The following is a 16,388-nucleotide window of genomic DNA, read 5'->3' as shown; positions in this document are numbered from 1 at the left end:
GACCTCTGCACTCTTGTTACTTACACTTCTGGATATAAAACCTAATACTCTGTTTGCCTTATTTCGAACATTAACGCACTGTTTTCTAGGCTGTAGGTCCGGGCTTACAAGTACCCCTAGGTCTCTTTCACAAGTCGACTTCTCTAGGTTGATGTTGTTAAGGCTGTATACATTATAAGTATTTGTTCTTCCATATTGTTGGAGAGGAAGAATGTTTATAATGAATTAATAGGAAATTATTACAATATTGCTGTAACAAATATGTATTCAAATATCTACCGGCAACAAGACCATTTATAGCAAGACAATGCACTACCAGTACAGTACTACATTCCCAGGATCTATACATTTATTGCTTTACAACATGTCCAAACCCTGCAATATCCTGTGAAGAAGACCTGTTATACAACCAGGTTATATAGTTCAGAAATATCATGACATCTGATTAATAAAACATTACAAGCACACTTTATATTCTATCAGTTCTTCTAAAAGATGATTTGTGATTTTCTACTTCTATAATAGCAAATCTTAACTACATGAACAATAGTTGATGACTGTCTCTTTCACTGCTGTCCTGCAAAGTCTTTAATGGTAAAGGTAGTAACAAAAGTTTTTGATTAAAGGTTTAAGTTATCCATACCAGGCATAGTCATCTCATTCCCACCTCCTCTTAAGGTCTTTTGTTGACTTTCATACCAAGTCTTGTTCAGCATCTGGTGGAAATAGGATGAAAAACATTACCAACATTTGATACAACACTTTAACTACCGTATGTTATGGCATATAAGATACACTTTTTTGTCTGAAAAATGGTCCAAAAAAATCAGCCTCTGTCCTAAATGTGAAGTTGCAGTCTCCAGTAAGCTAATGAATCCCCCAGTTGCTGTCTCCAGTAGGCTAAATTCTACCTAACCCAACTCCAGAATTAAAAATATGTTATTGCTTACTTAAACACACTATTATTTCAATTAATTAAAAAATAATTATTGTATACGTATATATAAAAGCTCGATTTAAAACTACAGTACTGTACTGATGACAATAACCTGAGACAATTAACATCCGTACGGCAGACACCCAACTCTTCAAGAGGTATCTAAGCAGTAACCATTTCTGAACTCTTACAAGCATTACAATCTATTAAAGCCATACCTGCAACATTTATTTTTAAATCCGAAAATACCTAAAACAAATAAAGATTTACAGAAAACTTTCCTTTCACATTTGCGTCTGTTAACATCGCTGGCAGCATTGTGGCCTGGTTAGACTCATCACTATAACTACTAAGCTACCGGTGTTATGGTTGTTTTTCATCTCGTATTTTTGGGTAGATTTACGCAACTTTATTCATTTATTTTTACTCAGTTACATGCACACATCATCCTTCATACATATTGTGAAAAAGTAAAAGAAATAATTGTCCTAGGGGAAAAATGTAAAGGGAATAAACATTTCTTTACACACGAGTTAGCTGGTCCACTGAGGGAGTGATGCTAGGGAATTGGCAGAGATGGCATCTGCATTGATATGGTGAGCCAGGGAGTATATGCAAATGGCGACTGTGTTGAACTTTCATTTGGCTTTATTTACTGGTGTGGCAATACAGTATTTTTTGTTGTACCTTATTTATTGGTATTATTTTGATTTATTCCTCACATTTACGGTACTATATATATTTTTTTAAGAAAACTATGACTACAGGAGGAAAATATATACAAAAGTTTTTTCTAAATACTCCCTGCTAAAATGTGGGGTACACACGATCAAAAAAGTATCTGGCCACACTGGGTCATATGGTTTCCCAAACGATCAATACACCCATGCTGCAGCGTAACCACCAGCATGAACTACACTACACATTGTTTGCAGGATTAATCGATTTTCTTCTGAATGTGCATTTATAATAATACTTTCTATGGATAAAACAGGAAAGGGTGCCAGCAAGTGATATATGGCATTTTGCAATTTCTATCATCTGTGGAGCTAGCTTGTTTCATGGGGAATGTGCAATACTTTTTTGAGAGTGTGTACAGTACATGAAAAGTCCTAAGAGTATTAAAGGAGAGTAATGAAAAAAATGTGAGCCCTTGGAAAACTCTACTTAGTTCGTTGGGGGGAGATTAACTTTACTGAATGCTACACTGTACAGGGATGTAGTCAACCTTATTAACATTTTATGGCTATTTTCCAAATTTGTGGGTTAGTTGTCATTACTTGGTGGCAGGTTACAAAATATACTGTGACCTCTCTAGTCAGGTGGATATCCCCGAGATCACTCCTCTCATGGCATTCTTCACCTACCGTTACTTTTCCACTCTTCCATGTTCAAACATACGTATCTTTTGACCCAATTACTCTTCTCAATTCTCTCTATGTGCCCAAGACATTTCAGCCTACAATACCTCTATTCAAAACCTTGTCAATACTCTCAGTACCCAGCCCTCCTCTTAGCTCCACACATAGTTTCCTACCTCTTACCACCACATTATTTATCTATCTCACCATTCTCATTTCGGTTTCAACAAGTCTACTCATGTCACCATTTTTAACTGCACAAGTTTCACTATAACACAACAAAGTTTTTACAACTTTTCTCTCAAGCAAAGATAAAGTAATCTCAATGTCAACAAAGGCAACAGCTCACTAAACTTCCTCCAGCTATTTCTGAGTTTGACAACTGAACTAACTTCAGCACCACCTCCAGCACTAATGTCACCCAGGAAACAAAACTCTATAGACACAATCCAAGGATATATCCCCAACGTTGAGCTTCCCCAGATTTTCTGAGGCCACATAAATAACTGCACATACAGTACACTTAAAGCCAGCAACATCCTGCAGTCTAACTCATTCTACAGGTTTCAAGAAAGCCAACTTTGAAACTTTTCTGCCCAAACAAAAATGGTGGACAATTGCTCATTAGAGGAATGTTTCCAAAGCATGAACAAAAACTGCTATGTTAATAAAATACAACAACACATCTTATATACGGGGGGGGGAGAGACTTTCCACCCCCAAACCATCCTCTTGGGTGATGCTGAGTGAACCACACAGTACAGCAGACTGAGAGACGTGTGTGGCTGCCGCTGCCACGCTGTGTATATGCCGTGACGTCATATCCAGGAGGGAATGAACATCCCACGCATACACACTCATGTTCTTCATTTGAATTTTATGTTCTACAAGTAATGTGTGACACTACACAAGCACCATTATATCTCCCATGATACAAGTGTTACACTCAGTATAACATTGTCATATTTGACCTTCTGTAACTGATCTCTGATATATAGAATTGGATTTGATAATCTGCAACTGCCTGGCGATGGCACAACCAAATGTAAGTTTGGTTAAAATATTTGTGCTAATACAAGTTATACCCTGGAAAAAAAAAAAATGAAATTTGATCTTCAGCTGTGACCCTTGACCTCTAACAGACCTTTGTTGGTCTGCATTTCACCTAAAGTTGTGTTGATAAGGAGTTTCATTTTCAACAGGATTTTGACTTATAACCTTCCTAGGGTCAAGACCTTTAACTTGTGGCAGACTTACTAATAGACAGAGTACATACTGGACTTACCTGAAATTTTAAGTAGGTATTAATTTTTACCCAGAAAACAACACACTATAGGATGAATTTTCTTTTCTTTATTTTTTCCTAACAGCAGAGCCAAACCTGACATTGAACCAGCACTATGTGAACAATCTTGAGGACCTCTATACAAACGACATCACTTATGGAGTGTAGTGAATCTGCCGTGTGTTTCTGGGAGTGTTGTTTGAAGACTCTGATGATGGACGCACAGAGACGGGTCAACATCACTAACTCAATTTGTGTGTCATTGGCCTCCTTGAGAGAGACGCACTACTGGTACCATACTACTACAGGATTCCTACTCCCACTACTATTAAAGGACTACTACTATTACAAAAAGTGATCCCTATAGTTTTCTTCAGACTGTTTCAAAAAGGTAAAATTTACACACAAATTACTGTAGTGTATCAACTCAAACTGATAACATTACTATGCCCCTCCCCCCTGCCCCCCACAGCTTCATTAAGGAACCTTCACTAAAGACTTACCTGCTTCATCTTGTCGTCACCGTCGTCGTACATCTGCTTCATGAGATCCATCATCCCGGCGTTGGGGTCGTCGGAGCTCATCTTGGGCTTACGGGCCTCGCTAGCACGCACGTCCTCTGCGGTCACCCCCGTCCACTTCCCCTGCTCGCTCTTGGATAATAGTACCACCAACATATCTGAAGAGTACAGAGTCAGATGTAGAGTACACTGTAAAGCTTGAACAACTGCTGTGTTGAGAAAAGTAGGAATTGTTGTTGTTTCTGTGGGGTGGTAGGAATTGTTGTTTCTTTAGGGGTAGCAGGAATTGTTGTTAATTCAATAGTGGAAGGAATTCTAGTTTCTCTAACCCCTGAACTGTGAGATACAACCTAAGTGTGGTGAATTCAAAGTCGCCAATCAAATTTCCATGTCAACTTAGGGAGGAAATTAATGAACCTCACATGGTAGTTGGCCTCCTCACACACACACACACAACAGTCACAACCACTTTTGCCATGATGGAGGCCAGTTGTTCACCCCCCCCCCTCCTCCCTGCCATGCATCACCGCGTCACGTTACCCATAAACACAACATTGAGGACACCACTGCTGCCAGACCAAGGTAATAAAAAAATATATACAGTGGTCCCTCGGTTAACGAGCACAATCCGTTCCAGCAGGTTGCTCGTTAACCGAAACCACTGTTTCAATGGGTTTTTGGGTAAATGGTTCCAGCTCACCGAAAATTGCCTAAATTCAACAAAAAAGGTAGAAAAGTACTTTGAGGTGTGTATGTAGAAGGCTCCTGAATGATGATGATGGGAATTAGATTGGGGGTGGAGGAGAAGGAGGAAGAGAAGTCACCCCATGGCGCCATTTCACCCATAAAATTTTAGCTCTCTTGGTGTAATTCAAGATTATTTTCTTTAAATCAACACTGCACTGCATTATATATTGTCAATATGTAAAATATATTTCAAAATGACAAATAATTTGCTTGGAAACACAGAAAAAAAGCATTTAGTTGAATTGAGTCTCAAGCAAGATGTTACCTCCACTGAAAACAGAGAGAGACTAACGCCTGTCTGGTGTGTTAACAGGCTGGATGGCACGCCAGAAACTAGTTTCTTTACCTTCAATTATGTTCAATAATTGTTAAAATGACTAAAAAGTTAATATTAAACTTTTAAAATTATTGAATAGTATAAACTTCTTGATATTTACTAAAATAGTAAGGAATTTAAGCCCTAAAACCGATTACTGTATTGGCGGACTAATACTACAGCTGGTGGACCGCCAAATGGAAGCGAAAACACGTTGGAGTCGGCTCGTAAAAAACTCGTTAATCGAGGGATTGCTCGTTAACCGAAGTTAAGAATCTTATGGAAGGTAAATCGTTAACCGAAATCTCGTTAACCGAGGGACCACTATAAAAATAAATAAAAATCTCCATTATTCGTTTCTCTGCGTGTATTTCATAAGACTAGAATATGTATTAATAAATGCTCATTGGTTTGTGCATACAGGGATATCTGTATTCCTTAAATGACCATTGGAAACCATTATAACATATTTGTCACATTGATAGAAATTACCATTGCAATGATTATAAATTTTACCATCATGATATACATTGTTAAATGTTCTTACTAACACCAAGTGACATGTTTCAATCCAGATGATACTACAGTGTCCATAAATTACCCTAAAACGAATCCAGGTAAAAAAGTCACAGGTAAAAAAAGTCACAGGAAAAAAAGTCACAGGAAAAAAAGAAAAGTTAACTATCGAATTCTCACATTTTTTAAGGTTAATATGTCAATCAGTTTCAGTAAAGGAATATGCAGAACTGATGGTAACCTAACCTAACCTTTATTACCGGCCACCATAAATTAATTGTGACTTTTTTTCCTAGCCAAAATTGTGACTTTTTTTCCTGTGACTTTAATTAAACCACTAAAACAGTATGCTCTCATGTTTTAATCAGGGTAATAATTTATGGACACCTGTAGATATTAAATAATAATTCCTTGAGATAATTGTACAGTATATATCAGGTGTGTTAAGGCTCTCACTACACTCAGCCATGTCAAAATATTATTGTTACTGTTCACTTTGTAACTGTATTTTTCTGGCTAAAATAAACTGTCTTTTTAAGGATGGTGGATACAGTACTTTAAAAACCGTCTCAAGAACACAACTTAGACCTACATTTACTTCAAGGTAAGTCATAAGATCTATCTGGCCCTACTGTCACCCAGCACCCATCCCCTGTGCACCACGTCTCTCAGCACCCATCCCCTGTGCACCACGTCTCCCAGCACCCATCCCCTGTGCACCACGTCTCCCAGCACCCATCCCCCTGTGCACCACTGTCTCCCAGCACCCATCCCTGTGCCCATCCCAGCACCCCTGTGCACCACCCCAGCACCCATCCCCAGCACCATTCCCAGCACCTCCCAGCACCATCCCCTGTGCACCACGTCTCCCAGCACCCATCCCCTGTGCACCACGTCTCTCCCAGCAGTGCACCACGTCTCCAGCACCCATCCCCTGTGCACCACGTCCCCAGCACCCATCCCCTGTGCACCACGTCCAGCACCCATCCCCCACGCCTCAGCACCCATCCCTCACCAGCACCCATCCCCTGTGCACCACGTCTCTCAGCACCCATCCCCTGTGCCTCTCAGCACCCATCCCCAGCACCACGCCTCCCAGCACCCATCCCCTGTGCACCACACAGCACCCATCATCTGCACCAGCACCAGCACTCCATCCCTGTGCACCACGTCTCCCAGCACCCATCCCCAGCACCACGCCCCCAGCACCCATCCCCTGTGCACCACGCCTCAGCACCCATGCACCACGCCCAGCACCCATCCCCTGTGCACCACGCACCCTCAGCACCCATCCCCTGTGCACCACGTCTCCAGCACCCATCCCCAGCCCACCAGCACCCATCCTGTGCACCACGTCCCCAGCACCCATCCCCTGTGTCACCCAGCACCCATCCCCTGTGCACCACGTCTCCCAGCACCCATCCCCTGTGCACCACGTCACCCAGCACCCATCCCCTGTGCACCACGTCTCCCAGCACCCATCCCCTGTGCACCACGTCACCCAGCACCCATCCCCTGTGCACCACGTCTCCCAGCACCCATCCCCTGTGCAACCACATCTCTCAGCACCCATCCCCTGTGCACCACGTCTCTCAGCACCTAACATTTTGAGTACAGAACATTCTTTCCATACACAGCACTACAACTCTCTCTCTGTATATAGTGAGACCAGTCAATGGGTTAAATATTTAAATAATCATATATGAAATCTAAAATTAATGAGTGTAATTTATATGACCACTTGCAACAACTTAAATGCAGCACGTTGTACAGTATTAGTGTCAGAACCCAAGCTGGACAACTACAGTATCTACACATGAACCATAATTTACCCCCAAATTGGTCACTGGCAACTGGTTTTTAGGGAGGTGACGAGGCGCGGCAAGACGACCATCCCTATAAACGCTGGTGACATTAAGGTAATAGATATAAAAGGGAGACAAATGTAAAATGGTGCACAAAATATAAAATGCAGGTAGTCAAAACTGTGGTTGGTGAGGGACTACAGTACCTCTAAGCCATGTTTTGAGAGAGAACAATAACACAGTAACAATGAATTTTCTACTTTAAAAGATAATGGAAAAGAAATTCACTCATTTGGATGAGATAAACCTTGACATACACACACACACACACACCTTAATTAAAGTGAGTTACTAACCTGTTTTAACCTTATGATAGCTGGCATCTGGGTTAATGTTCTTAGCAAGATTGGTTATATTGAGGTCATAATTCTTGCCATCCAGCTCCTTGACCATCACCTGTACACCTCTGTAAGTATGAACAGCTAATGAAACACCATCATGACTAATAACCACTGTCAGCCACTTATAATTTAAAGTTTATTCTCACACTACCAGTCATAAATTAATATATTTAGAACATAAACCACTGCAAGAAAGTTCAAATGTACTTATATTGTAGTTCAAACATTTAAAATAAGCTGAAACAAAAGGAAACAAGGAAAAAATATTCTCACAGCACAAGAAACTTCACGGTAAAATGTAGCGCTAAATTATAAGAGCTTCACCTTTTTGAAAATGTGGTTGTGATTGCATCCTTCTCCAAGCCCTGGACGTTCTTCAAGGAGATGTATATTTTCATGAATTTGTCCGACTCATCCCAAGCTGTAAGGGTACACTTTAGATTACCATATTGTATATAATAAAAAGATGAGGTTGGTATGAAGGCAACATAAATATTACTATCAGATATCATTATGTTCCTTTCCGGCAACATCACAAATAATTCAAATATTGATCCACTTCTGATGTCAGGTAAGAACAGTATAGGAGATTCCCAAACAACCCAGCCTGTAATGTGATAACTTCCCTGACTTATGTACAAAAGCTTATCATTAGTTGAAGAAATGTAGAGGTAAAGAATGAGATTAAATTAGCTGCATGTATAGAATTTATAATCAAGGCTGAAATTAAATAAAGTACAGTACAGGGAAGATTCTTGTGCTAATTATGTTCCCATGCCAAAGCTAATTTGATAGTTGTGTGGTGCAACATCTATTTCAGTCACTTTTCATTAAATCACCAAACTTTTTATATAATTACTGGAGATTTTACATTCTTGGAGGAAAGGTTTGTGTGTATCTGACCTACAGTAACATAGCATACTACCTAACGTTAAGTTCTGTACCATTCTAACCTTCCCACCTTCCATTTTCCCACTGGACCCTAACCAACCTCACCAGATTTAGAGAATATCAACAAAATATCAGAATTGTTTCAGTTTTAAAAGTGCTCCTCTGGTTTAATCAATTATATTAACACGTTGGAACCAAACAGATGTGTATTGAAAAGCGAGAAAATGCGGCAATAGTAAACTACACTTATACCGTTACATTATTCTTCTGTGCCTTGGTTTTAGTCCACGTTACTAAATGACTTGACTATATTTCAGAGCCAAGAAAGTTGTCAGTGAGAGGAAGAGGCACTGGACACCTACAAGGAAACATCAGACCTCCACTAGCACCACGGGAAGTAGCAGCAGCTGATGGAGGCAAAGGAGGAGGAGGTAAATAAGGGGGATAAAGGGAGCAGAACTGAGAAAACTTAAATGGGAAGAAAGGGCATAAAAAGAAATGAAAGAGGCAAAATTAAAGCAAGTAAAGGCAGAAGAGGATATGACGATGAAGGATATTTGTGCCACATAAGAACACTGAAGGATGTGCACCTAACTGCCATGGCTAATACAGACAAACCAAACAACTGCAAGAAAACCTCATGCAGTATATATATATCTATTTTGTTTTTACATATTGTTTATTGCCATCAGTTAACAGCAAACAAAGTCAAAGTAACACTAGAGAATCCTGGCAAAACTTGTTATGAAAATGAAAAGGATTTGATAAGTGTTGTGGGCATAGGAGGCCTGGACCCCCCCCCCAAGACAACCTCTGTGTCACATCCATTTTACCTCACTTTGCTGTGTTCATGAAAGAGAAATTAAAAAGGGAAGATAAGATTAGAAGGCAAAATTATGAACTGAAATATTTACAAATATATTTTTGGGGGACCACTGGCATGATTGTACAGTGGTGTCTCAGATGGAGCACACAGATGAGACGAGATTAGTGAGGGAGAGGAGTGAAGACCAATGGACACGAGCGAGAGTTCATATGATGGACAGGAAGTACAGTACAGTACCCGTGATAGAAGCACCTCAACAAGTCTAAAGTGTTTAACAGTACAGTATGTAAGTTGATTATGTTTAGTTAAATCATTAGTTACAGCACATTATTTTTAGCATTGTACAGTACTGATGTTTAATTCAGTTATCATAAAGAAAAATAGACTGCAATGTACAGCATAATATACAGTAATGTATTTGTAAAATGTTGTACAGTAGTGTACTGCTTTCACCATACAGAGTACTACTCCTCCAAAACCTTCACTATTTGATTACTACAGTACTGTAATGTACAGTACCTGATTTTGTCTGCAGATAGTTTTAATAAATACTCTACTTTATTACAGTACAGTAAAGCAATGTACAGTACAGCTTACTGGTCATTTTACATTGGAGTTAATGTCTAAACTAAAAAAAAAAAACATTCTATAAAGACTGTTACTGTTTGAGGAGTTGGAAGGTGTTCAGCTCTAACAGTGGATCTACTGTACAATCATAGAGGGTGATGAAGAAGTTGCCCTCAACAGTGTCATTGTTCATACAGTTTATTCATTTCAGAAAATTGACCTTAGTAATAATAGAGGGCAGTTTATATTATAGAAGCTGATTATTGTAAGAAAATTATTGACAAATGAAAGTCACGATCTTAGTGATTTTCAGGGAGACCCTCACTGGTAGCTACTCACAGTAATTCCTGAGGATGACTGTGTAAGTACTAGCCGTTGCAGGTTTGGCTTTTTGTTCACTTGGCTTTAGGAGCGACTCTTCCTGAAGATGTGCTACCTGGAAATAAAAAAAATGGGACAGTAAATAAATAAACAAATAATAAACAGATCACCTGAAGAATCAAAACCCCAGCTTACTTCATCTTAGGATTAAACCCCCTCACACTAACCTAACCTCATCCCCTCCAAATAGTAATAGGGTGGTTAGTTAATCTTTAGGTGGAATACCCTGGGGTGGAGATTCTTCAGGTGATCCTAATAAACATCAAAAGAACATGACCCCGTATCTACACAGACTGACGCTGAAATGAGATGCAAGACAAACATGGAAAGACTCCAGAGAAAACATGAGGATCTAAGAGAAGAAGCAATATAATACTCATTTTATCGATCATTATTCCACTCCCACAAGTTCAGGATGGATTAAGGGAAACAAGACCACAAAATATATATGAAATAATGTACTAAGGAGAGAATGGTGGAAAGAGTGAGGGGTGTGACCGGAGAAGCTTGAATAAATAGGAACAATCGAACATCCCAACTATTGTACACTTCTTTATATTTACAACTTGTTTACAAAATACACTACGTACAGTTGCCAACAAACATCGTCACCTCTTTTTACGAACCCAAAGCTTTAATGTACAGAATAATACGTCAACGTCTACCGCTTTGGGTTCACGAGTTTGAATTTAGAAGTTGGTGGAGCAGAAGAAGAGGCAACAGGACTTATTTACAACTGTACATCCTTGACCTCAACAATGACTGAAACATTCCATATCATCCTTCCTTATTTCCCCAATTTGGTTATAAGTAGTAAACAAAGCAAATCATAAATCATTACAGTAACCAGCAGCTAAGGTCCCCCCCCACCACCATATGTGTGAAAATGAAACCTCCAACAGATGATGGCTCCTGTCTCTATAGCTAATATTCCACTTATTTATGCTCCAGATAAGGTAAAGGCTATGAATGGCTAGACCAGTGGTTCTCAACCCTTTTCACTCCATTCCCCCCTTGAGGAATTTTCAACATCCTCGTGGCCTCCTTCAATTTTCTCCCAGTACAGACAAACAGACAAGTGATAAAGACTAAAGAATGATAAAGAAGGACAGATATATAGGACAAGAGTTAGAATGGCAAACACACACATTCACATACATAACACGCCCATGCACTCACACATAAAGCACACATACAGTCATACACAAACATGCACACAGGTAAACATTCACACTCAAGCTAGCAAGCTGAAGTGTACTTCCTGTAAGCAAGAACACGCCTCCTTTGACAAGCACTGCCCAACTTGGAAGAATGAGAAGAATAATGAATCATATCAATTTTGCACTAAAAATGGTAGGATTATATAAGTAAAGAATGAGTATGAACAACAATGGCACCAATAAATAAGGAAATAATTAATAAAGGAAGTGTACAAATATTTCACCCACGTAAAGCAGCGACCACATGAATTATGAAACAAAATAAGTAACACCAATTACGGAGTATATTATGCTTGAGTCAAGCTCAAACACAATATATGGTCCAGAGACAATACACTCCACTGTTTTCGTGATGGTATCCCAGGCCAGACTGAGATCATTCGGTCCTATCACCACTTGCAAAGGGATGACACACAGACAAGTACTGAACAAGTTAGTTCAGCAGCTCGGTCCAGCGCCTGTCACACAGACAGGGACTGGACCTATGAAATCTTAAATAATCCATAAAAAAAAAAAAATTAGCACCAGAGTACTGTATGTAAATATTAAAATTGTATTGTCGTTATGATTAAACAATGACAAAAATAGAATGAATGTCTCTTCTGTCAAGTCAAAATAAGTAATAGAAGTTTTGTTTAATTCATATTCCCAACATTATTTGGAAACGTACAATTTATAACAGCTCGCCATGGCTCCCCTAAATTCTTGCCGTGGCTCCCAGGTTGAGAACCACTGGGCTAGAGGATTGACCCATACCATGCTTATTATTTCTCTTGTGTTCTGTACACACTAACTACAGATACAAGACAGAGGAACAAAGGCACAGATCCTCACCTCAATCTCCATTTTTCGCAGCTCCTGTGAAAGAAGATCCTGAATACGCTTGCGAGTGGCAGAAGCCACAAGTGTGCGCAGCTCTTCAACATCCTTCAGCATCTGAAGACAAAAATACAGTTGGTGAATTAGGTGGGAAATAACCTTAATGTAAACACTAAAATAATTAAATGACTAAAAAAAATAAACCAAAATGCCTTCAATCAAGACTCAGACCTTATTAACCCCTCCACTACTGGATGCCACTTTCAATGTTCTATTTCATAAACATCAGACAACTTTATTCAGCTCAGAGGAGACCCTGTACACAAGGGGCTAAGGCTACACCGGTGTTTGAGACATAGAAGCTGGTAAAAATACTTGTCATCTTTGTAATGAATGATTATCAGACCATAGCTTACAGCCCAGAGAGTTACAAACACATATAACAGTGAGTGGGTACAGACCTCGTGGTACCCCTACATACCAGGGTGACACACCCTAGGACCCAAGGGACCTGACCTCGTCCGCTAATTACTTGAATTAGTGGGTGACTTGACCTACAACCACACCTAACCAAGACACACCTGGGCATGACCACACCTGGAAACAGCTGTCCAGATCTATCCAGTTTAGTGTTAATTGGGAAGGTCAAACACCGGCCGTTCCTCCCCCATATAAAGGCCCTGCAGTCCCGTCCACGGCCTCATTCGGCAGATCTTTGTCATTCTGTCAGTCTGGTTACTGTCTTCTCTTTCCCGTTCGGGTCGTCAGTCTGTTCACTTAGAGTCACGCTCGTCCCCTCCCCAGGTCAGGAGGGAGACCCCGGCGTCACCAGCTAAGCAGAGTCTCGCATATGAGACAGCCCAGCCAGCACCCACTGGGCCTCCGTCAGGTCAAATGTGAGTCTTGTCAGAACTATCCCTAGGGTGAGTTACCTACTGTGGGAAGTGTATTCCTTTCATGTTTGTGTCCGAGTCAGTGTCGAGTAACGTAAACATAATGTGCTAGTAACGCCGATATAATATTGATATTAATGTGTCCGTGTCACTGAGTGAATTAATAAATAGTTGTATCGAAATGGTGTTTAACAAGTTGTCCCTTAAGAACGTACTACGTGATACGTAATATATGTGTACCCTTGTATTGACTTGAGATAAGATAAGTGTAAAAAACTAACCGGCCACGCTACTTCTACCTCTTAAACACCCCCTTGTTACATCTTTGATGAAATGTCACAGAATATAGATATAGCAACTGTACGTGACATGTCGTTATCTATTGATAAGGCAATCTAATGCACATGTGTGGCAGACTATATAATGATAGTTACTATGAAGGCCTTCTTTTGGTAAATATTTGTCCATTGGCTGTCTTCAGGTTTTGGTACAAGAATAGGTTTTTTGGAGGGCGTTTTACTCAAACTTGACCTTACTTTCTCATGCAAATTATCTGTTTTTGCAAAAAAAATGAACATTTTCCTTTTTAAGAGAAACCGCTAATTTGCGTAAAACTATCAGTCACATTTAAGTAAAACACACACACACACACAAAAAAAAACTATTCTCAAACCAAAGGAGCCAGCCTAACCTATGAGATGGAAGAGGGAAGAACACAAATATGGAGTACAGTCTCGGGTAAACATGGCCAGAACAAAAATAGATACAGTGGGGTATGCTATAACGAACGTAATTGGTTCCAGAACCTTGTTCGTTATAGCATTCGTTCGTTATAGGATTAATCCGTTCCAAGGCCCCAAATACAACCGCTTAACACTGAAAAAATTCTGTGGAAAATGTAAAAAATACGGTACTTTATCTTACCTTAGTGTTATTCAGCATGCAGGTACCCCTAAACACTGGCACATCACTATCACTTCCACTGGGAGTCTTGGCTTTAAGGTCCTCAAACAATTGTTTAGCCTTCTCACAAATTATAGCTTCACTAATGTTACCACCTGCCATTTCTTTCTCCTTTATCCAAACTAAGAGTAAATTTTCCATCTCTTCAATCACATTACACCTTGCTTTGCTAAGTCTAAAGATTCCCTTAGCCACTTGCACAGTTTTTAACTCCTCTTTATTCTTCAAAATCGTACATATAGTCGATTTAGCCATCCCATACATCACTAAGTTTCGCAATGCTTCTTCCATTCTCGCGTTTCTTTATAATTTCTTTCTTAGTTTCAAGGGTTATTAGCTTTCTCACTCGCTTTGGACGACTCATTGTTACAATTGTATACTTGTATAACAAAATAGTTATACAAATAACGCGAATTTCCACATCAAAAGACGAAATTTCAACAATAACTGTGGTGCACAATGAGACAAAGATGGCGCCTGACGCTCTTGTTGTGGGTCGCGGTACAACAATATTCATGCACCAGGCGAAATAGTCCCGTATTCATCCGCGTTCGTTGTAGGAGTTGCGTTCGTTATAGCATTCTCAATTTTATAGGTAAAACCGTTAGTTATAGGAATATTCGTAGTAGGATCCGTTCGTTATAGCATACCCCACTGTATATAAATGCTACTCGGCACAGTAGCTTATATACATAACCTACAGTGAACACATTTCAATAATGATTTAAATAATTATATGAAACATGCCGCTTAATACCCACCTTAGGTTATTAGTATAAAATTCACCATAAGTCGCTGTAGAAAAGTCACAACAAATATTCAAGCCTGCTTTTTTGAAGCCAATTTTTTTAGCTTATTGACTTCAAGTTAGACAACTTGAATAGAAAAAATATTTGCTGAGAAACGACAACAGTTGTCTCCCCTAGTTAGAGGGCGGTCAGCGTTTTATCGGTACATGCACTCGATCTATTAACTCAGATTAAATTAAGTTTTCCAATTTTTTGTGACTTCGTGACACCAAATACCAGTCGAGAAGTGATTGGCAGTCCGATTTATTCACGTAGGACCATTATTTGACTTCATTGCGGCTACATTTGGGTAATTAGTCGGACCGCTACTAATACACCAATAATACACACCAATAAAACACCAATAATACACCAATAAAACACCAATAAAACACCAATAAAACACCTGTTCTTGTCTCCAAACCTAAGGACAGCCAATGGACCAATATTAACGGTGTCTACCTCAGGACCTAACCTAACCCACCCATATTACCACACTTATAAATCCATCAATTACATTAACCATAAACTTGAATAAATAACAAAAATCACCAATTCTCAAGTATAGTAATTCCCATATAGCAAATTATCATAGACGTTATACATAAACTTAAATCGAGTCATAGATTAATTACCTTTCCTCTTACACTAACAATACTCCATTAAAATTCCTAATAATTTACTTATATTATAGACTTACCTCCTCAATTTTGTTAGACATGGTGGTTAATAGGTAGTTAATAGGTGGTTATAGGTGGTTAATATGAGAGGTGTAACAACGTGGTCTTCTCAATGGAGGTCACAGCTCGATACTGTTTACTGGGAGACATACATAAACTATTCTCAATAAGGTAATATTTTATACTATTTTTGATTAATATAATGTCTATTGTTATATTTTTAATTATTGTTGTGAAAAAATTATATTTGTTAATGTATCTGTTATGTAAAGACGTCATGGTAGTTTCTAGAAGTATCCTCCTGTATAAGTATGTATTTCATCATTTAGTAATTAATGAACGTAAAAGTTAAACTAATTTATTCATATAATTATTATCAACTACATTACAAACTCATCTCCCTCCCCCACCCCAAAAAAAAAATCTTAAAATTATTACATGAAGGAAATAATGTAATACCAGGTAATTATA

The 16,388-nt window shown here is 39.1% G+C and overlaps 1 protein-coding gene across 1 annotated transcript; it reads right to left on the bottom strand.

Annotated features, from left to right (window-relative positions):
* Positions 1-247: 247 nt before the first annotated feature.
* On the bottom strand, positions 248-16,077 carry LOC121860133 (calcyclin-binding protein-like). The gene is made up of 7 exons (XM_042357169.1): positions 15,938-16,077; positions 12,609-12,710; positions 10,513-10,609; positions 8,214-8,310; positions 7,845-7,954; positions 4,087-4,262; positions 248-716 (listed from the first exon to the last, which is right to left on the bottom strand). The coding sequence occupies exons 1-7, from the start codon at positions 15,956-15,958 to the stop codon at positions 621-623; spliced, it is 699 nt and encodes a 232-aa protein (XP_042213103.1). The 5' UTR covers positions 15,959-16,077; the 3' UTR covers positions 248-620.
* Between the last annotated feature and the right edge of the window lie 311 nt (positions 16,078-16,388).

The sequence above is a fragment of the Homarus americanus genome, unplaced genomic scaffold (assembly GCF_018991925.1).
Source record: "Homarus americanus isolate GMGI-L3 unplaced genomic scaffold, GMGI_Hamer_2.0 scaffold5831, whole genome shotgun sequence".
Lineage (NCBI taxonomy): Eukaryota > Metazoa > Arthropoda > Malacostraca > Decapoda > Nephropidae > Homarus > Homarus americanus.
This window is presented reverse-complemented; position numbering and strand designations above follow the sequence as displayed.